At 55.6% G+C, this 22,374-nt stretch overlaps 1 protein-coding gene across 1 annotated transcript in view; it reads left to right on the top strand.

Annotated features, from left to right (window-relative positions):
- The window catches only part of hap1 (huntingtin associated protein 1), a 45,679-nt gene that overhangs the window by 18,908 nt on the left and 4,397 nt on the right, over positions 1-22,374 (top strand). The window contains exons 4-17 of the mRNA XM_088622608.1: positions 1,883-1,982; positions 3,183-3,499; positions 3,701-3,895; positions 13,375-13,451; positions 13,721-13,837; positions 13,993-14,093; positions 14,586-14,694; positions 15,128-15,206; positions 15,557-15,687; positions 16,510-16,584; positions 17,264-17,472; positions 17,639-17,857; positions 20,002-20,315; positions 21,371-21,562. Of these exons, the coding sequence (XP_088478734.1) occupies positions 1,883-1,982; positions 3,183-3,499; positions 3,701-3,895; positions 13,375-13,451; positions 13,721-13,837; positions 13,993-14,093; positions 14,586-14,694; positions 15,128-15,206; positions 15,557-15,687; positions 16,510-16,584; positions 17,264-17,472; positions 17,639-17,857; positions 20,002-20,315; positions 21,371-21,562 (2,235 nt within the window). The remainder of the gene's footprint in view (positions 1-1,882; positions 1,983-3,182; positions 3,500-3,700; positions 3,896-13,374; positions 13,452-13,720; positions 13,838-13,992; positions 14,094-14,585; positions 14,695-15,127; positions 15,207-15,556; positions 15,688-16,509; positions 16,585-17,263; positions 17,473-17,638; positions 17,858-20,001; positions 20,316-21,370; positions 21,563-22,374) is intronic.

Here is a 22,374-nt window from a genome sequence, read left to right as displayed (position 1 = left end):
GACGAGGGCTGTGTCCTCTGGGGTCTGACAGATCTCTGGTTGATGGGGTCCTGGCTGAATTCACGGCAGTGCTGATGCAGAGAGATTCCTCCTGCAGGAGTCGCTGACAGCAGCCCAGGGGATGACCGCCATGCTGTCGGTCTAGCAGGCCTGCTCTTCCACACCCACAGAGAAGACCCCAGGCCATGTCTGACTTTATCTGTAGTGATCCACAGACTCGCAAATGAGAATCCCAGGGTCACACACATAGAGAAACGGGACCAAAATGCTCATCTGGCCCCCACTCAGGTTCTGCAAAAATATGATCACTTTTGGTGAATCTATGCTTGGGGGTCACATTCAGCAAGTCATTGCGTGGGTGACATCAGATTCAGCTAATTGGTGCGTGAGTGACATCAGATTCAGCCAATCAGTGCGTGGGTGACATCAGATTCAGCCAATCGGTGCGTGGGGGATGTCGGGTTCTGTTGGTCATCAGTTGGGTGACAGTGTGGGACTTATGGCTTCTCCCATGCAGCCAGGCTTCCTCAGTTTGCAGTTTAGCCCTGTCCCAGAGCTTTTGCTGGATTTGAAAGCTTTATGGGGACTGTAGTCCGGATGGAGCCCAGGTCAGCTTCACACAAGTACAATGACTAACGCACCAGCACTGACAGGACTGATTAACATGTTCTGTTCTTGCCTTTTTCTGTGAATGTTCACATTGAGGATTTACTGTATTTTCAACACAGTGCATGAAAGGCTTACCACATCAACATGAAGGCATAGGCAGGCTGCAGCAGTGGGGTTTGGGAAAATCTCCTGCTCATGTCTGTGATTAGAGGCCGATGGGGTTTGTGAGGCGTGAGATCTCCTTGTCCTGCGTCAGCCATGAGCTCGCTGACAGCTGGAACAGAGGTGCACCGCTGATCCGAGACCCAGAGAACTGCAGAGCTGAGCCCCTGGCAGAGCCCTGCTGGGTGCTGTGTTTGTTTCCAGGGGCGAATTGGCATAAGTCTGTGCCAATTGTGCGCTGTTCACTGTCAGTAGATCAAGTGATAATATCTCAAGACTTCGATTTAATTTAATTGAGACCTCAAGACTGTCACTCGAATTTACCTGACGCACCAGTTTCTCGCTCTGTCGATCTATGCATCGTTCAAAGCAATAGAGGAAGCTATACAGTCTGCCCAGCTGAGCACATGATTAGATTAATTACGTTAATGGGGAATGAAGAGAAGAGCAGTGCCCCTGGGCCTGCAGTCTAGCCCTGAGCGACTCCCTCCCTCGCAGCTCAGAGCGATCACCAGCGTAAAGCTGCAGATCCAGGTAGGGTGAGAGTCTCTGTGGAAAACAGAGATAATCACATTTTTTATCAAATGAGAAAGGTTACAAACGATGGAGGTCATTCAGCTCTTCTAGCCCATTTGGTAGTTAGGAACTAATTGTTCCAAAGATCCCATCTGTCTGTTTCTTGAAGTAAGCCAGGAAACACAGGGGTGTAGCTGTTTCACACTCCCACAACCCTTTGGGTAAAGAAGTGAATGCTATTCATATTTCACTGTTTATTCACCTCAGTGCTGGGTGAACTGTGTCTCGTCCTATACGTGGAGCACTTTGGTATCCTTCAGGTTAACATTCACTTTATAAGTGTGAGAAATTATTACCTCTTGATTCCTGAATTGCCCTGGTTAGAAAGCCTCAGGGTCTGGAGATTTTTTCTTGCTGTGCCTGGAACATTTCTACTGCTTGATTTGGAAGTTGAGCAAGTGGATTGGAGTTTGCACTGGGGCAAGGCATTCTGGGAGTTTTCCTGTATGTTTCTGCCCAGTTGGAGATCCGGGAGCAGCCTTGAGATCCATTTGATGTCTCCCCTCCCCCCCACCTCCTTCTTTCCTTCTTCCAGGGCTCCTTTCCCCTCCTGCGTTAGAAAACAGGCTGATTCTCTGCCGGACAGAGACAATACAGGACCCCCCCTCCCACTTGGCCTCCATCCAGAGTAGAAAGTAAGGAGACTCAGAGTCGTGTCTTCATGTAGCAGCGAGCAGGCAGAGAGGAATGAGTGTGGATGGTGGGGGGTTCTGAAATCCTGCCAGGCATTCCCTTGTCCCCCCCACCCCCCACCCCGAGAGTGAGCTGGGCCGTGAGGGTGCAACGGGACACCACTGCGAACTCCTGTGGACTCGCGTGGGCTGTCCTGATCTCCTGGCTCGGGTCTGGGGTGGTCTGGCAGCTCCCTGCTGCGAACGGCCCTCAATGAGGCGCAGAGACCAGAGGGCAGTTCAGCACGTGCACTCTTTCCATTGGGGTGAAAATAACAGGGACTCCTCGCCTGTGAGGGGGGGCGGGTGGCTGTACTCCCTTCTCATCCAGTTCTGCTCAAAAACACACAGTCGCTGAAGCCTGGGATGATCCCAGTCTTCGGAATGCTGGGGCATGCCTGGCTGAGTAGGTGCAGTGGGAGAATGCCAGCACAGCCACACCCAGATTTCCATCACACCCCAGAGACGCCACCTCCCCTGTTCCAGCATTTCTCAAGTGCTTCCAGGGCGTCCCCAGCTCCTCCTGCAGACCCAGTCCCATCAGCCCACTCATGGGGCTTCACCGACTGTGTGGTTTTGAGCAGAACTGGGGGAGAAGGAAGTAGAGTCACCAGCCCCCTCATAGGCACCTGCAGTATAGTGTAGCACTGTTTTCTTCAGACCCAGCTGCCACTGTCTGTAGGCACAGCTCTTAATTCCTATTAATGTAATTAATTAATGAACACTTACATCAACAACAGTTGTAATAGTTTGGGTTTGTGTCAATCTGTGCTGCGTAATTATATCACTCACAGTTCAGGACATTTAAACAGGAGCCTCTTTGAAAGAGAGACAGTTCTTTCCATCTGCAGGCAACCCCCACTCTCAGCTCTGCATGCATCACTGTCGCCCTCTGCTGGCGGAGACCTGCAACAGGCCTGTTCCTGTGCTGGACTGTGGAGTGACCCCCCCTGAGGGCTGGACAGTAGAGAGCAGCGCTATCTCATGCTGAGCAGCACCAGGAAGCTGTGGGAAAGTTGCAGCCTCCCTCTGTCTGAGGGTTTTGGAGGGTCATTGAACAGAACAGAACAGTAAAGTTAAAGCAAGAGACTGAAAAACCGGCAACGTAATATTGTACAAAAGCGACTCTTTTCAACTGAACTCAAACTCCTCCCTGTCTCCCAGGTCTGCACAGGAAGGCCGTAGTGAGAGCTGTGTGGGGCGTCTCTACTGTCTCCCGGAACAGGTGGGGGGTTACAGCCCTGCCCATGGGCCCCCTCTCTTCGCTGTGAACCCCGCAAAACTGGCCGACCCCGTCTCCACAGAGAGTTCCCCCACGCAAGCCCCCTGCCCTCACGGCCCCCAGCCCAGCTCAGCCCCCCTGCACTCCCAGGATCCCCTGATAGGCCATGAGGGGTGTGAGGAGGAGGGGAGCCCCCTGTCGCTCAGCGCGGCCCAGGAGAGGGAGCCGGGGGGCTGCCAGGACGTGTCCACCATCACCGGTGAGTGGATCCGAGGGAGGGGCCAGACTGGCCCCGCTCAGACTCTGAGGTCATGGCTGGGCTGTGCCACTAGGTGGCAGCAGAGGCCAGCCTTTCTTTCCTTTTCTTAAAGACTGCCTCCTGCCCCGCGCCAGAGTGGGACAGGTGCCACAAGCAGGTGCTGCTTAGTCCCAGTGTGACAGCCCCCTCTCTGTCTTCCAGACCTGTGCAGCGGTGGGGACCTGCCGGAGGTGGAGATCGTGAGCCTGCTGCAGGAGAGGCTGCCCCTCTACACCCTGCGGGCCGACTGCCTGTTCGGCTACGACCACGACGACTGGCTGCACACCCCCCTGCTGCCCCCCGAGGCAGCGCTGCAGCTCACGCCCCAGCAGATCGAGGAGACCCTCAAATACTTCTGTGAGTCCCCCGTGTGCAGCACCAGCCTGCTGTCTTACAGCACAGCACACTGGGACATAGAAGAGGACAGCACTGCACACTGGGACACAGCACAGCACACTGGGACACTGCACAGTACAGTACAGCACAACACACTGGGACACAACAGAACACTGGGACACAGTACAGTACAGCACAACACACTGGGACACAGCACAGCACACTGGGGCATAGAACAGGACAGCACAGCACACTGGGACACTGCACAACACTCTGGGACCCAGCACAACACACTGGGACACTGCACAGTACAGTACAGCACAACACACTGGGACACAACAGAGCACTTGGACACAGTATAGTACACTACAGCACAACACACTGGGACACAGTATAGTACACTACAGCACAACACACTGGGACACAACAGAACACTGGGACACAGTATAGTACACTACAGCACAACACACTGGGACACAACAGCACACTGGGACACTGCACAGTACAGCACAACACACTGGGACACAGCAGAACACTGGGACATAGAACAGTACAGCACAACACACTGAGACATAGAACAGGACAGCACAGCACACTGGGACACAGCATAGCACACTGGGACAGTTCCCTTGAAGCCTGGATATAAATTCTGTTTTCGAGTTCCAGAATAATTAGATTAGGATTGAACAATGTGTGTCTGTAGAGCCAGAACTGTGCACTAGAGAGCAGCAGACTCCCAGTCTGTGGCCATGTGAGCTACACTCCACAGCACAGAAACTGGCACATGCCCGGGCAGCAGAGCCCGGAGCGCCCACAGGTTGGGTTGTGTCCCTCGCCTCTGCCTCTGTGTTTGCTTGTCAAGAACCCAATGAATGTTTGCACATGGGTGACTTATTATTTTAAATGTCCTTTCTGAATTTAAGGACAGGCGCCTCTGTTCTGCTGGGGTGCAGCCCAGCTCGGCTCTGTCATTAGGAGAGGGATCTCCAGACGCCCAAGACTGAGTGTGTCCGATAGGGCCTGGGCTGGTTCTGGTTCTGGCATGGCTGCACAAGGACTTAGACATGGTTGCTCTGTTTCAGAGCTGGGATTCACTCATCTTGACGGGATCTTACTGTTCTGCTGGGCTTTCAGATTGTAGGCTAAAGGACAAAACGGACTGTTTGTCTTCCTTCAGGTGTCTCTCAGACAATCCCTGTCGTTGAACACAGGAACGTGAGAAAGGTTACAGACGCCGGACTCCGGTCCTGATCAAGTCCGTGGTGTTGGCTTTGTCAGCCCTTGAGGGGTCTGAGTGCTCGGGTCAGGTCCCCTCGTAGTCTTTTCTGCAACTCTTCTCAGGACGAATACGATCAGTTCCTTCAGCCTATCAGAGGAGAATATTCCCTGGAGCCCAGGCAGAGGCTGAAGCTGTTGTGCTTTACCATGACCCATTACCTGGATAGAAGTGGGCTGGTAATTATAAACCAGCATCGGAGCAGGTTCTTGGCCATTTCTCACCACCTTTTCATTTTCATGAAGAAAACAACCGCCGTGTGTAATTTCAGACAGTGGGGGGAAGCAGGGAATTATCACAGGCGGTTCCTTGGGAAACAATGTTTAGTTTCTCCTGAAGTAGGGCAGCTCAGTGACTTCTGGGGAGATCTAGCTCTGTGATAAACAGGAAGCACGCCTTTAGAAAAGGTTAAGAAAGGTTTTAAGCATGCCCAGCCTGCAGACAGATGGCACAGATTACAAGGCGGCGAATGGCAAGACAGTCCTGATGATGCCAGTGTCACACTGATGAAAGAGGACCAGTGGTGTAGATGTTCGGACCCTGTGCGGCGCCAACAAGAATCAGGTCAGACTTCCAAGGGACGAGAGACGAAGTTCAGGTCGGAGTAGCCAGGCTAGGTCGGGAGTCCAGAGGTCGAGGCAGCGAGGCAAACAAATCCAAGAGACGCGAGGCAGAGATGGAGTCGAGGTCGGAGTAGCCAGGCTAGGTCGGGAGTCCATTGGTCGAGGCAGCGAGGCAAACAAATCCAAGAGATGCGAGGCAGAGATGGAGTCGAGGTCGGAGGCAGAGCAGGGTCGGGAGTCCAGAGGTCGAGGCAGCGAGGCAAACAAATCCAAGAGACGCGAGGCAGAGATGGAGTCAAGGTCGGAGTAGCCAGGCTAGGGTAGGGAGTCCATTGGTCGAGGCAGCGAGGCAAACAAATCCAAGAGATGCGAGGCAGAGATGGAGTCGAGGTCGGATGCAGAGCAGGGTCGGGAGTCCAGAGGTCGAGGCAGCGAGGCAAACAAATCCAAGAGACGCGAGGCAGAGATGGAGTCGAGGTCGGAGGCAGAGCAGGGTCGGGAGTCCAGAGGTCGAGGCAGCGAGGCAAACAAATCCAAGAGACGGGAGGCAGAGACGGAGTCGAGGTTGGAGGCAGAGCGGGGTCGGTATCCAGTAAACAGTAAATGGAAGGAAAGCGCACAAGAGAAAGGCAAAGACTAACTCAACAGTGAGCGAGGAGTGGACGGAGTGAAGGGGTTTATAAGTGAAAGCGGGGAGTGCCGTGCTCATTGCTAACAGCGGCGCCGGTGTTTACACCGGGAGTATGATTCCTGACAGCCAGACTCCAGGGCACAGCTGGTGCTGCCATTCAGAAAGGCTCGTCAGTCACGAGCTGCTCCCTGTCTGCTCTCCAGCTTGGCCTCCTTCCACACCGACAGCCTGAGCCAGATTCCTTAAACACCACCTCTCTGTGCTCTTTAATCAGCTCCCTCCAGAACCTTCTGTCTTTAGTGCGCAGAGCCAGGGCTTTTCTGCAAGCATTAGTGGTTAATACACCAGTCAGCTGTAGCATCAACACAGACTGTTCTTTTTAAAGGCCTTATGGCTAAAGGACAACAAACACATTGAAACATCTTTTCTCAAACCTCCCCTCTGCTCAGGCCAGTACTGGCCAAATGACCCCCCTCTATCCCTGTGACCCCACCTTCTGGGGTCAGAGCTCTGGGACCACATCCTGGGTGGGAAGAAGATTCTCTATCTAGACGTGGTGCTTTAATTATAATAATAATAATTATTATTATTATTCCTTACACTCATAAAGCACTTTCCTGGACACTTGAATCAAAGCGCTTTACAGGTAATGGGGACTCCCCTCCACCAACACCAGTGTGCAGCCCCAACTGGAGATGCACCAGCACTTTCCCCACACACCAGCTCTCAGTGGGGAGGAGGGCAGAGTGATGAAGCCAGTTCTGAGATGGGGATTATTTGGAGGGATGATTAGTAAAGGCCAATGGGAAATCTGGCCAGGACATCTGGGTAACAACCCTGCTCTTTTTGGGAAATACCCTGGGATTTTGGGAAACGACCTCGGTTTTATGTCTCATACAAAGGACAGCACCTTTTTACAGTGTAGTGTCCCTATCATTATACTGGGGCATTAGGACCCACTCAGTCCACAGGGTGAGCGCCTCCTGCTGGCCCCACTGACACCTCTTCCAGCAGCAATCTTAGTTTTTCCCAGGAGTCTCCCCTCCAGGTACTGGCCAGGCTCACACCTGCTGAGCTCCAGTGGGCTGCCAGCTGTGAGCTGTGAGCTGCAGGGTGATAGAGCTGATGGCTTTAGTGGAAAAAGCTCTGCAGGATGGTTCTCCCTGTGTTTGACAAACCTCTGACAAGCAGCAGAGCAGCAGAGCAGCAGAGGGTTGTACTGCACACCTGCACGCTGCGCTCTGCAGCCCCAGCATTCCGCCAGCACCCCCTGCTGCCTGGGCCACAAATTGCACCTCATTATCAGACCCTGCTGGCTTCAGCCTGAGCATTAGGCTCCCTTGGGCTGTAAAGAAAAGTAATTTTCTGATCATGCATCACGGAGCAGGTTTACTATTAGTCCATTGTAGTTTGGGGAAATAATCAATATGGAAATCTGCTTCTCTTATCAGCTCCTGGGAGAGTGTTCCATTGTCCCAAATCCCTGGGATTAAGTATTACATGAAAATGAAAATGTTTATCAAGATGAAGGAGGCAAAGTCCCGTTGGCCTGTGCCAAGCTTGAGTCTGTCCAGAGTGCCTGGAGCTGTGTCCTGGTACTTGTTTTCAGGTTTTGGAGGAGGAAGTTCCTTGTATGCAGCGAAGTATCGGGCGTGAGGTGCGAAGTGTTTTTCTTGCTGTGTAGGAGGGCCAGAGCAACGCGTAGGTTTTGTTCTCGAGCCAAGTGTTTGATGGTTCGCGTCACCTGTGGGGGCTACGTGACCTGTCGGTTTGTGTGGCAAAGTCCTGGATCAGGAATTATTCAGAAACAAGGAAACAGATTTGTGAAATGTGCCCTGTCCTCCCTGCGGACTGGAGAAATCTGTTTGGGTTGAGCCTTTGTCAAGGCTGACCTGAACACCTGGCTGTCTGACACAGACAGAGAAAGGCATTTACTAGCTTTGTTGACCATATCAGAAGGTGCTGCCGATTTCCCTGTCCCGTGTGTATGGTGTCTGGAGCCAGTGGCTCAAGGCGGGGTCTTCATGGGGAGGTGTGATGGTGTGAGCCACATGCCTGACCTGGCAGACAGCACTTCCTTGTGCAACATTGATCGGGACAGGTTCATCTTTAATGTAACGCACCGCCCTGGCACTGCTCTGCCATCGTCCAGAAACCCTGGCACCTGTAAGCAGGCCTCCGAGAGCTCAGAGGAGGCCCGGGCCATTTCACACTGTGAGGCCCCCTCATTGTTTGGGCAGAGGGGTAAAAAATCTTTGAATGTAAAGAGTGGCATGATGGGAAGAGTAAGATTTTGAAACTCCTAAAGAAGGGCAGATTCCGCACTGAGAGGGGGATGTGTTTTCACAGCTGTGGACTTGAGTCGAGAATCACAGTATGTGGTAAAAGTTCCAAATTCGACTCAAGTCGAGATACACAGCCAGAGGGTTAAAGTAGGGGACCAGGCACCCTGGGCTTAGGTGAAGCCCCCCTGTGAGGTGAGGTGGGCCTCCCTATAGGTTTTGGAAAGACACAGTGAGATCTTGCATGGGTTCTGCATGTGTGCCCACCTGAATAGGCACTTCTGCCAAGGACACGACATGGGGATCTGCACAGGCTGTCCTGGAGAAGAGTGGATGGGTTTACCAGTTCTTTCCCTTTTCACCTCACAAGACGATCTTGAAAAGAACATTCTGCCTCATGCATTAGTAAACACCCAGAGACTGGGATCGTTTTACCAGCCGTGAAGTTTACACGCTGCCTTTTTGCCCATCGCTTGCACTGGACTTTGCAGGGATTTCTGTATGTGGTACAGAGGCTAGACCAGTGGACGTGTTTTCCGTGGCCATTAGCCCAGTCTTGATCGCTGTGCTTTCTGAGCAGCGAGTGACAGTGCCGTCAGTGCGTGCCAGACTGTGAGACTGCAGCCCCGCACACACAAACACGCACAAGCACTGTGACAGTGTGTGTAGGTATGTCCCTCCCCTCAGCAGTGGGCGTGGCAACAGGTTGTCATGGCGTTACGTGCGCTTGGAGACAGCAACTATGGAACTTCTTGGGACTCTACCATTCTGCACTGTAAATGGCGGGGGGGTTACAGGAAACAGAACAGGGAGACTTTTGTCAGAAAATTACACTAAATGTTTTTTTTTTTAAATGCTGTAATTCAGATTTGCACTGTGGTGTCAGGGGAAATGAAATCAGTCTAGTAGGGAATATTAACAAGCTGTCATGGCTCTGCAGTCTTTAGTTCCACCCCACCAACTTTGAATAGTCCATTCTCGCCCACCCCCCCCCAAGCTGAACCCTTTCTAATATTCAAGAGTCCTGTCTAGCCAGGTGAACATAAGCAGGGATGACAGTATAAACAGGAGCAGTGCTTGTTGGAGCACATCCACTTCCTGCAGTTTCTCCTCAGAGTGAAGGGCTGTGCACGGTGCAGAGTCCGCAGCCAGAGGCAGCGTTTGTGATTCACTGGACCAGCGGTTCTTGTGAATCACTCCACTGTGTGTGGTGAAATGGACTTGGGAAGCAGCTCCTGGTTCTGCAAGGGAGAACCCGGCTCCAGCCTTTCGGTGTGTCAGTGCTCCCGCAGCTGAACGGCATCCCGAATAATGGAGGGGGGCTTCGGCTCTGTCCCTATGGAGGTCTGGAGCAGTTCGGTCCCCGGTGACAATGAGCACAGCGGCAGCGGTATCCTGAGGGACGCAGAGAGCGCGCAGGACGGGCTGTGTGGGGAGGTGATGGAGGGTAAGGAGCCAGCGCTGTCTCTGTCCAGGCTGGGGGGAGCAGTGTGGGCTTTTCTGCACAGTGTGGTGACTGGTCTCAATGCGTTGGGAGTTACTGGACGGGGGAACATGTCCAGTCTGCGCTGTCTCAGATGAGCTGACTCCGCTGGAGTGCTGAGAAATCGCACTGAGTGCTTGATGTTCAGTAGAGATGGACAGACGTTTATCGTACCTCATCGCTGGCAAGAATGAATACTCTCCTTATTGTCTCTCTTTGTTTCTTGACATCTTTTCGAGTCTGTAGGTCTGTCTGACACATGCATGAACAATTAGATATGTAGCACAGTGGAATTGTGAGGCTGCTGTCCAGTGAGGGCAGTGCTGCAGTGTGCCAGGTAAATTCGCGCTGGCTGTCCAGTCGTGGGGTATCCTGCCTGCAGACAGTCAGCTGCTGGCTTTGTGGGCACAATCAGATGACAGGCTTCCTGGCTCTGTGGCTGCAGGGGTAGCTGTGCCCCTCTCTGACGACTAACAACCAGTAGCACAGGTGCCGCAGGTGAAATGAGCTGACAGCTGTGTCGCTGGCGAGTGGACCTGTGCTCGGGTCCTTGGCCTGCCCTGTGTGCTGGGTGTGCAGAGCCATGTGCTGCTCTGAGCGCTTGGGCCTGTTCCTGCACAGCCCGCAGGCATGGCTGTGGCATTGAGCTCCGGAGTGTTTACCAGCCTTGTTTACCAGCTGGTTTTCCTGGGATTAAGCCCAGAGCTTAGTGGGGCCCGTCTGCAGTCCAGTGGATTGAGGATCATCAGAGGCTCAATCCCCTGCCGCCTGGCCCGTCTGACCCCCGTGTCCATCTGCTCCTGTCCCCTAGAGGGGGCTGTCTCTGTTCTGGTGCACCGGGGTGAGACCAGAGTACAGAGCCCAGTGGTAAAGTGCCCACCTATGTAGTGAAGCAAAACACAGGCTGCGGGAAATCATGACAAAGCGAAGTGTCTTGTAAACACGGTACACATAGTAATAATAATACTAATTGCTTACACTTATATAGCTCTTTTCTGGACACTCCACTCAAAGCGCTTTACAGGTAATAGGTACCCCCCTTCACCACCACCAGTGTGCAGACCCACCTGCATGATGCGCGGCAACCATAGTGCGCCAGAATGCTCCCCACACCTCAGCTATTAGTGGGGGAGACCAGGGGGAGACTGTTAAATTCACTTTTACCATAGTAAATACTCGTAACGCAACTTGTGTTTCAAACCGGAGTCAACAGCTATCAAGCCACAAGTTTCACTGTATGGGTCGAGTCCTGTGGGTTTTGGACTGTACCGAGGACTGAAGGCTCCTGGATTGTATGGGGCGAGTACTGTGGGTTTGGATTGTATGGGCTGAGCAATGTTGGGACTGGACAGGATGAGCTCGGAGATACAGGTTCTGGACTCTTCACAGGGGTATGCATGCTAACAGCCTTTAGGATAAGGGGGATCTGTCTGTAAATCCATTGCATGTGTGGAGCCGCACAGTCTCGTCTGCACGAGGGCTGTGAACAGGTAAACATGCTGAGCCCGTGTCGGAGGTTTGAAGAGAGCATGCTGGGGGACCCCCACCGGCTCGCTCACGTGACCTGCCAGGCCCTGCCCTGGCCAGCTCCAGCCCTAATTACATCCAATTAAGCTGCTGGGACTCACAGCCTGTCGGATGTCCTGCAGGACTGTCTGGGGGAGGGGTGTCTGTCTATGCCACCAGAGCCCGGCGCAGACGCCTTGTTCACGCACACGGGGAACGTGAGGACCTGCACTCGTTGGCCAAGCGCGTTCTCCCGAGGGAACACAGATCGAGAGTCAGCCAATGGGCAGGAGGGAGACAGCGTCCCTCTGTCCTCCCCCCTGATTGGGGGAAAGAGCGAGGAGCAGCTGTGTGTGTGCATTCCTGCACAGGCAGCTGGGTGCAGTACTGTCCTCTCAGACATGCCGATTCAACGCAGACACGTTGTTCCTTTTGCTTTTGCCAGCTCACAATAGTACAAATAGCACAAACCTTCAACACATAAAAATCTAAAAGCCTGAATTCTGCTGCACCACTACTCTGAAGCTCTGGAGGGCCGGGTTGTGTACAAACGAGGGGCTTCCGAAGGAAACTGACAGGAAGCCTGCCTGGGCTCGAGCTGAGCTCTGCGGGTGTTGGGGTGTCGGGTTGCTGGGCGCCCCGGGGCAGCCCAGGCTGCTGAAGGAGTGTGGAGTATGTGTGACTGTGGCTGCTGGGGACGTGTCCCTTTCGCCAACGTGAGTCTCTAGCTCATTGGTTACTGTAGGAACTGCAGGGATCTAAATGCATGTCCAGCTCTGACACAGGAAATGGGAGCGGGGGCTGTTTCCTGTTTCCTGTCTGGGAGTGGGTGGGTTGGAGAGGGTTGTCACTGGGGCGCAGACAGAGAGCTCGCCGCTCTGAACTGCGGGAGAAGACGGACACTCGGACACGTTCGGCTCTCGCAGGCATGCACGCGTGTGCGTGTGCGTGTCGTTCCCGACACCAGCCCTCGGCCGGTGCTCAGAGGCCAGCTGGGACCCCAGGTCCTGTGGGAGGGTCTCAGTGCCTCATCTGCGCTGCTCCACCTGCCCCTCAGTTCAGAAATACCCCGGCCTGCGTCATTGGGAGAGCTCTGCGCCCGTTAATCACTGCGTATCCTCAGTGCCCTGCGGGCAAGAGAGAGCTCAGTTCTGGCTGTCCCCTGCGTCTGCGCCAGCAGATTAGGTGGTTTCTGTTTTGGTTCCAGATTAGATGGCTTCTTCGTCAGGATTGTTTCTGCTCAGAGTTCAAAGGTGAAAGAAATGTCAGGAACCATATCCATGTCTGCTCTCTTCAACAAAAAGAGAGAGGTTTCTAACCGGGACGCGACTCAACAGTTGTGGTCTTGCTCTTCCATCATCATTCTTCATTGGGACAGTGGCATGTGCCTCCACCTGCTGGACACACAGGGTACGACAGGCCTGAGATAAGCAGCTCCAGCCCTTTACCTTACACCCACTCCTTAACAGGCTTCGCCCAGATCCCCTCCTGACGTATTTATCCGAAACGCAGTGATGAGAACAAAAACCGCTTAATGGTCTCGTGGGGGTAATAGGATCAGCTAATTCTCCTCAAAGAACGGAGGTCAGAAGTGGAATTTTCCTGTTCCTCTTGTGCCCTTTGTCCTGGCCAAGAGGAAACAGGAGGCTCATTACTGTACTATCAATACCGGATTACTTTGTACTTTAAAACGTAACACAAGCTCTTTCCTTCCTTCTCTGTCAGGTGTTGTATTAACTCCTGTCTCTCTCCCTCTCAGTGCTGTGCTCGGAGAGGGTGGGTCAGGTCACCAAGACGTACCATGACATTGAAGCTGTGACACAGCTGCTGGAGGAGGTGAGGATGGAGAGAGGGGTGGGGAACAATTACTGAACAATGTATCTCACAATCTAATTGGCCTGGAACTAACCCAGGTCCTTGTAGTACTAAGCAGAGGACATGAGACCCCAGCTCACGAATGGGACAGTATAGTGGGAGTGGGTCAGATGGTCACCCTGCAGCAGTGCTGTTGTAGCGTCACGTGTCCACATTGGAGACTTAAGCCCAAGGCCATCTGTCCAGATCCCAGAGCCGCTATCTCAAGAACCTGTCATGCGCCTTTGCAGAAGGAGCGTGACCTGGAGCTGGCCGCCCGGATTGGACAGTCCCTCCTGAAGCAGAACCGCTCGCTGACCGAGAGGAACGAGCTGCTGGACGAGCAGCTGGAGGCCGCCAGGGAGGAGGTCTGTTTCTGTCCGAACGCCTGCATCTCTGAGCCTGGGCTGGGGATCAATTCATCCCAAACCACTGGTGTTCAAGTCAGGCTCTGCCCATTGCTGTGTGTGCGTCCGGCCCCGTGCCAGTGCCCCCAGTCTGAGCCCTGCCCTCTGTCCTGCAGATCGCCCAGTTACGCCATGAGCTCACCATGCGCGATGACCTGCTGCAACTGTACGCCAGCAGCGCTGAGGACAGCGAGCCCCCCTCCGCCTGCTCCACTCCGTGAGTAATCACCCACCAGCCTGGCACAGCTCTGACTCCAACACACACAGACTGGCACTGCGGTCCATTCTCACAGCTCCCTGGGCCATGTGCTCAGGATGTCACGGGCTCATGTTGTATCTCATGGAGATTTCATCTTGACACTGAGATCGGACCCAGCATTGACAAAGATTCCAATATCAGGAAACTGTTGTTGTCAAGGTAGTAAAGTTAGTCCCCTGATGTAGAGCTGTTTGAACTGCTTCTGGTCTTATCAGCTGCTGGGTCTGGGGAAGTCTTTCAGTACTGCTCTAACTTTGAATTATCTCTGTCCTTCTATGTGTTCTTCAGTAATGTCATGCTTCTCAAAGGGATAAGCCTTTATTCTGCTTATTCTCCTAAACCTTCCAGTCTCCGATGTTGGATTAGCCTGCAGCTGGGAACGCCTGGACTGGCTCTGGGTACTGTACAATTGGAATCGGACTGTGACTCCTGTGTTGTTTGCCCCTGCAGGATGAAACACAGTGGGTCGTCTGCCTCCCTCGGTAGCTACTTCCACTACGACTTCCTGCAGCAGAAGCTGAAGGGGCTGGAGGAGGAGAACCTGAAGCTCCGCACAGAGGTGAGAGCCCGAACCCTGCTTCTCCAGCACGGCTGACAGCATCTTCTCCCTTTCCCTGCTGCTTCCCTGCTCTCTCCCCAATTCCTCCCTAATCCCTCCCTGGGACCTCAGTGATTCCTCCCTGATTCCTCAGTACCCCTCCTGCAGACACATTCCCTTCTCCCTGATTCCTCCCTGATGTCCACATAGAACAACTCTTAAGTAAAGGTTTGAAAAAAGACAATGTCAGACAAGCATGCTTTTCACTGCGATAGGGTTTTGAGTATGAATGACAGGTGATGATGCAGAGAAGCTGATCTCTGCTCTTGGTAATGCAGAGAGGAGAGGCAGGTCACGGGGCAGAACCACCTTGGTCTACAATATCGTTTCCATTTCTCAACTTGCGTTTGCTCTCTCCTCAGTGTGTCGTTTTCTTGTGTTGGTTCAATTCCAGGCCAGAGACTTGACAACAGAAACGACGAACTACGAGGAGCAGGAGCAGCAGCTGATGATGGACTGTGTCCAGGAGCTTGGTACGTCAGGCGAAACGCTGGCTTTCACATTTCTGCTTGAACACAGCGTATTCCTAAATCAAACCATTGTTTTACACAGTGCAACCACGGTGTCTTAAGGATGATTAACAAACTTTTTTGGTCGAGTGTGTTAAAGGCCAAAAGGTGTCCAACTTGGGCCTTTAAAAAGCCTCAGTTAACACACGGGAAGCTTTGCTCTGGAGTGCAGCATTGAGAATCCCAGAGAGGGCCTATAGTACAGCACAGGGTGGCAGCTGTGCAGTGGGTGTGGTCAGGCTTGGTCAGGTCAGAGTGTGGAGGAGCAGCGAGGGGGTGGAACACCACTGACCTGTCCTCCCTTCATGCTCCAGCCTCGGTAAACAAACAGGTGGCACAGCTGTCGGAGGAGCTTGCGAGGAAGGTGGAAGACACCATGAGACAGCAAGAGGAGATCAGCCACCTTCTCGCGCAAATAGTGGACCTGCAGCATCGGAGTAAAGCGGTGAGATAGAGACAAACTCTGACCCAGGACAGCACAAGATAGAGCAGCACAGCACCACAGCCTATAGTACAGCACAGCACAGTATAGCACAGCGCCACAGCCTATAGTACAGCACAGCACAGTATAGCACAGCTCCACAGCCTATAGTACAGCACAGCACAGTACAGCACAGCGCCACAGCCTATAGTACAGCACAGCACAGTACAGCACAGCGCCACAGCCTATAGTACAGCACAGCACAGTATAGCACAGCGCCACAGCCTATAGTACAGCACAGCACAGCTCCACAGCCTATAATACATCACAGCACAGTATAGCACAGCACCACAGCCTATAGTACAGCACAGCACATTATAGCACAGCGCCACAGCCTACAGTACATCACAGCACAGTATAGCACAGCACCAAAGCCTATAGTACATCACAGCACAGTATAGCACAGCACCAAAGCCTATAGTACATCAGAGCACAGTATAGCACAACACCACAGCCTATAGTATCTCACAGCACAGTATAGCACAGCGCCACAGCCTATAGTACATCACAGCACAGTACAGCACAGCACCAAAGCCTATAGTACATCACAGCACAGTATAGCACAGCGCCACAGCCTATAGTACCACACAGCACAAGATACAGTAGCACAGTCCCAAAGCCTAGTACAGGACTAGTACAGGACTAAAGCCTACAATACAGCACAGCACCACAGCCTGTAGTGGGTACTATATAGCACAGTATAACAGGCACAGTGCTGCCTGGTGCAGGACACAGTGTGTTCAGAAACGGTGCAACTTCAAATCCTCTTCTGTCCTCCTCCCACAGCTCTCCTCTGAGAATGACGAGCTCAATCAGCACCTGGCAGCATCCAGGGAGGTCCAGGCACAGCTGAGGTCAGAGGTAAATACTGCCACTGCCAAGCAGTTATCACAGTGCTGAGGCCCACTGCACACAAGCCTAAAGCCTGAAAACGAAAAAATAGAGAAGTATATGTATATACTATATATACTATACTATATATATACTGTAAGTATATGTCCTGTGAAGTGTTTCCAGTGTTTCGCTGAGGGAGTGTATGTGTCTGACCACGCCCCTCTCACTCCGGGAGTGTGTGTGTCTGACCACGCCCCTCTCACTCCGGGAGTGTGTGTGTCTGACCACGCCCCTCTCACTCCGGGAGTGGGTGAGTCTGACCACGCCCCTATCACTCTGGGAGCGTGTGTGTCTGACCACGCCCCCGTCGCTGCGGGAGTGTGTGTGTCTGACCACGCCCCCGTCGCTGCGGGAGTGTGTGTGTCTGACCACGCCCCCGTCGCTGAGGGAGTGTGTGTGTCTGACCACGCCCCCGTCGCTGCGGGAGTGTGTGTGTCTGACCACGCCCCCGTCGCTGCGGGAGTGTGTGTGTCTGACCACGCCCCCGTCGCTGCGGGAGTGTGTGTGTCTGACCACGCCCCCGTCGCTCCGGGACTGTGTGTGTCTGACCGTGCCCCCGTCGCTCCAGGCCTGTGTGTGTCTGACCACGCCCCCGTCGCTCCAGGCCTGTGTGTGTCTGACCACGCCCCTGCCTGTGCCTCCCCAGCTCAGCGACCTGCAGGACAGGTACTCGGAGTGTGAAGACATGCTGCAGGAGGCGCGGGAGGACATCAAGAACCTGCGCAACAAGAGCCTGCCCAACAGCACCATCAACCGCTACAGCTCGCTGGCCGTGTTCCCCATGGACTCGCTGGCCGCCGAGATCGAGGGCACCATGCGCAAGGGCCTGGACAGCCCCGCCCCCCCCGAGTACAGGTGAGCCCGGCTCACAGCACGTGAACGAGACCCGCGTACCAGTGGAGTGCTCCCACCCAGAAGCGGAGCTTTTCTAGAATCAGACAGCGGATGTTCGGCGTCAGGGCGGGGGTGTGGGAGGGGCAGAGAGCCGGGGCTGACGCAGACTCTCGGGGTCGCCCCGCAGGAGCCACCCTCGCCGCGTCTTCGAGACGGTGAAGGCGGTGAACCAGGCGGCGCGGCTGCGCTCCCGCTGCCCGTCTCCGCAGATCCCGGGCTCCAGCCCGCCCTCCGCCCGCTCCAGCCAGGTCAGCACGCCGCGCACCAGCTACTACGGCTCCGACAGCGCCAGCGTCCAGATGGAGGAGCCGCCCGGCGCCAGCCCCGCGCTGCCCGACGACCCGCTGTGAGTCTCCCAGGGCGCGAGGGGCGAGGGGCAGAGAGAGCAGGGTGGGGTCAGGGGTGACGCTGGAAAGGGGGGACCCCTCACACACGCAGAGAGCAGGGTGGGGTCAGGGGTGACGCTGGAAAGGGGGGACTCCTAACAAACGCAGAGAGCAGGGTGGGGTCGGGGGGTGACGCTGGAAAGGGGGGACCCCTCACACACACAGAGAGCAGGGTGGGGTCAGGGGTGACGCTGGAAAGGGGGGACTCCTCACACACACAGAGAGCAGGGTGGGGTCAGGGGGTGACGCTGGAAAGGGGGGACCCCTCACACACACAGAGAGCAGGGTGGGGTCAGGGGTGACGCTGGAAAGGGGGGACCCCTCACACACGCAGAGAGCAGGGTGGGGTCAGGGGTGACGCTGGAAAGGGGGGACTCCTAACACACGCAGAGAGCAGGGTGGGGTCGGGGGGTGACGCTGGAAAGGGGGGACCCCTCACACACACAGAGAGCAGGGTGGGGTCAGGGGTGACGCTGGAAAGGGGGGACTCCTCACACACACAGAGAGCAGGGTGGGGTCAGGGGGTGACGCTGGAAAGGGGGGACCCCTCACACACACAGAGAGCAGGGTGGGGTCAGGGGTGACGCTGGAAAGGGGGGACTCCTCACACACACAGAGAGCAGGGTGGGGTCAGGGGTGACGCTGGAAAGGGGGGACCCCTCACACACACAGAGAGCAGGGTGGGGTCAGGGGTGACGCTGGAAAGGGGGGACCCCTCACACACACAGAGAGCAGGGTGGGGTCAGGGGTGATGCTGGAAAGGGGGGACCCCTCACACACACAGAGAGCAGGGTGGGGTCAGGGGGTGACGCTGGAAAGGGGGGACTCCTCACACACACAGAGAGCAGGGTGGGGTCAGGGGTGACGCTGGAAAGGGGGGACCCCTCACACACACAGAGAGCAGGGTGGGGTCAGGGGGTGACGCTGGAAAGGGGGGACCCCTCACACACACAGAGAGCAGGGTGGGGTCAGGGGTGACGCTGGAAAGGGGGGACCCCTCACACACACAGAGAGCAGGGTGGGGTCAGGGGTGACGCTGGAAAGGGGGGACCCCTCACACACACAGAGAGCAGGGTGGGGTCAGGGGTGACGCTGGAAAGGGGGGACTCCTCACACACACAGAGAGCAGGGTGGGGTCAGGGGTGACGCTGGAAAGGGGGGACCCCTCACACACAGAGAGCAGGGTGGGGTCAGGGGTGACGCTGGAAAGGGGGGACCCCTCACACACACAGAGAGCAGGGTGGGGTCAGGGGGTGACGCTGGAAAGGGGGGACCCCTCACACACACAGAGAGCAGGGTGGGGTCAGGGGTGACGCTGGAAAGGGGGGACTCCTCACACACACAGAGAGCAGGGTGGGATCAGGGGTGACGCTGGAAAGGGGGGACCCCTCACACACACAGAGAGCAGGGTGGGGTCAGGGGGTGACGCTGGAAAGGGGGGACCCCTCACACACAGAGAGCAGGGTGGGGTCAGGGGTGACGCTGGAAAGGGGGGACTCCTCACACACGCAGAGAGCAGGGTGGGGTCAGGGGGTGACGCTGGGAAGGGGGGACTCCTCACACACGCAGAGAGCAGGGTGGGGTCAGGGGGTGACGCTGGAAAGGGGGGACTCCTCACACACACAGAGAGCAGGGTGGGGTCAGGGGTGACGCTGGAAAGGGGGGACCCCTCACACACACAGAGAGCAGGGTGGGGTCAGGGGTGACGCTGGAAAGGGGGGACTCCTCACACACACAGAGAGCAGGGTGGGGTCAGGGGGTGACGCTGGAAAGGGGGGACCCCTCACACACACAGAGAGCAGGGTGGGGTCAGGGGTGACGCTGGAAAGGGGGGACCCCTCACACACACAGAGAGCAGGGTGGGGTCAGGGGTGACGCTGGAAAGGGGGGACCCCTCACACACACAGAGAGCAGGGTGGGGTCAGGGTTGACGCTGGAAAGGGGGGACCCCTCACACACACAGAGAGCAGGGTGTGGGGGTGTAGGGGCTCGAGCAGTAGCTGGGAGAGAGTCTGGGCACAGGGGCGCTGAGGGTGCAGGGGTGCAGCCTCCTCTCCTGTTCGATGGCAGAGTAACGCTGTCTGTCCGTGCCGGTCGGCTGCAGGTCCGAGGCGGCGGATAAGAAGCTGGGCCAGCCGGGCACCCCTGGGGGTCACGACCTGGAGGCGGCGCTGCGGCGCCTGTCGGCGCGCCAGGAGAGCCACAGCTCGGAGCGGCCGTTCTTCGAGGTGGAGCGCGAGCGCAAGCTGCAGGCGCTGGCGGCGGGCGGGGACTCCAGCGGGTTCCTCACCCCCAACGACAGCATCCTCTCCACCGGGACCAACTACTCCGGCAGCTCCCAGCACTCCGGCTCCGGCCTGTCCTGCGGCTCCCGGTCCTGTCTGCCGGACCGCCTGCAGATCGTCAAGCCACTGGAAGGTGAGCCGGGCCGGACCGGGATATCGGACTTCTGACCCGGTCTGAGCCGCAGTCACTTCAAGCCAGGCCCTTGTCTCGAGGTCTGGACGTACTTGTTCCTCTGGGAGCTAGACAGCATACTGCTGTACTGGTGCCTCTAGTGCAGGCGTCCTGTTCGCCCCCTAGTGGTGAAATAAGACATGGCGCTCGGTGGAACAGTGGAGAGCCGGATTTGAACAGAGATAATAATAAGAATTGCTTACACTTTCTGGACACTCCACTCAAAGCGCTTTACAGGTAATGGGGATCCCCTCCACCACCACCAGTGTGCAGCCCCACCTGGATGATGTGACGGCAGCCATAGTGCGCCAGAACGCTCCCCACACACCAGCTCTCAGTGGGGAGGAGAGCAGAGTGATGAAGCCAGTTCAGAGATGGTGATTGTTAGGAGGCCATGATTGGTAAGGGCCAATGGGAAATTTGGCCAGGATGCCAGCGTTACACCCCTACTCTTTTCGAGATTGGATGTTTAATGACCACAGAGAGTCAGGACCTTGGTTTTACGTCCGTTCCGAAGGACGGTGCCTGTTTACAGCATAGTGTCCCCGTCACTATACTGGGGCATTAGGACCCACATGGACCGCAGGGTGAGTTTTTCCCAGCAGGTCTCCCATCCAGGTACTGACCAGGCTCACACCTGCTGAGCTCCAGTGGGCTGCCAGTTGTGAGTTGCAGAGTGATATGGCTGCTGGCTGTTACTGGTCATTAAAAAAGAGATGACCCAGAGGAGGGGCTGACACTGGCAGAAAGGCCAGCATTCACAATAATACATGCGGATGTTTGCCTTTACCAGCTGCCCTGGTAAAATGTTAAAATTAGATAGTGTCTTGAGTCCTTGAAATTAGCTTTAAAAAAACCTAGCAAGGAACAGAGATATCTGCAGAGGAAATATATTTTTTACCTTTTTTCAGACACTCTTTTGGAAAGTAAGATTTTATTAGGGGTTAAAAGCTGAAGATATCTCTGCTCTGGGCCTGTGTCACCATCGGCGTCACCCCCTCCCTCTCGCCATCCAGGCTCAGTGACCCTGCACCAGTGGCAGCAGCTGGCGCGGCCCAACCTGGGTGGCATCCTGTACCCCCGGCCCGGCGTCCTCACCAAGGACTTCCGGGAGCTGGACGTGGACCTGGAGCAGGTGTACAGCCTGAACGACCTGGAGGAGGACGAGCCAGACCTCAGCCTGTTCCCTGTCCCACAAAGCGCCAGGGGTAAGTACAGGGACAGGACCCTCCCCCGCCCTGCCCCACACCTCCCATCGCCTTCCCTGGGCCGCAGCCAGGGGCTGTTATAGGCTACAGGGGCTTTTATAGGTGTGGGAGAGGGGTGATGTCAGACTGAAATTAGACAGACCAGGTCTTTTGATAACAGAACAGAGCCTGACAGTGATCACTGAGTCCTCACTTGGAGAGCTTGCTTTCAAAGACCCACTGGAACTCCGAGTCAGTCCAGTCCCCCTGCACAGCTCCTCCCCGGTCACTCCTGTCCTCTTATTGCACAGCTCCTCCCCGGTCACTCCTGTCCACTACCTGCACAGCTCCTCCCCGGTCACTCCTGTCCAGTACCTGCACAGCTCCTCCCTGGTCACTCCTGTCCACTACCTGCACAGCTCCTCCCTGGTCACTCCAGTCCACTACCTGCACAGCTCCTCCCCGGTCACTCCAGTCCACCACCTGCACAGCTCCTCCCTGGTCACTCCAGTCCACTACCTGCACAGCTCCTCCCTGGTCACTCCAGTCCCCCACATGCACAGCTCCTCCCTGGTCACTCCTGTCCACTACCTGCACAGCTCCTCCCTGGTCACTCCAGTCCCCCACATGCACAGCTCCTCCCTGGTCACTCCTGTCCACTACCTGCACAGCTCCTCCCTGGTCACTCCAGTCCACTACCTGCACAGCTCCTCCCCGGTCACTCCAGTCCACCACCTGCACAGCTCCTCCCTGGTCACTCCAGTCCACTACCTGCACAGCTCCTCCCTGGTCACTCCAGTCCTCCACCTGCACAGCTCCTCCCCGGTCACTCC

The sequence above is a fragment of the Lepisosteus platostomus genome, chromosome 28 (assembly GCF_059453375.1).
Source record: "Lepisosteus platostomus isolate fLepPlt1 chromosome 28, fLepPlt1.hap1, whole genome shotgun sequence".
Classification (NCBI taxonomy): domain Eukaryota; kingdom Metazoa; phylum Chordata; class Actinopteri; order Semionotiformes; family Lepisosteidae; genus Lepisosteus; species Lepisosteus platostomus.
Note: the sequence above shows the minus strand (reverse complement) of the source record. Positions and strands in the feature narration are given on the sequence as shown.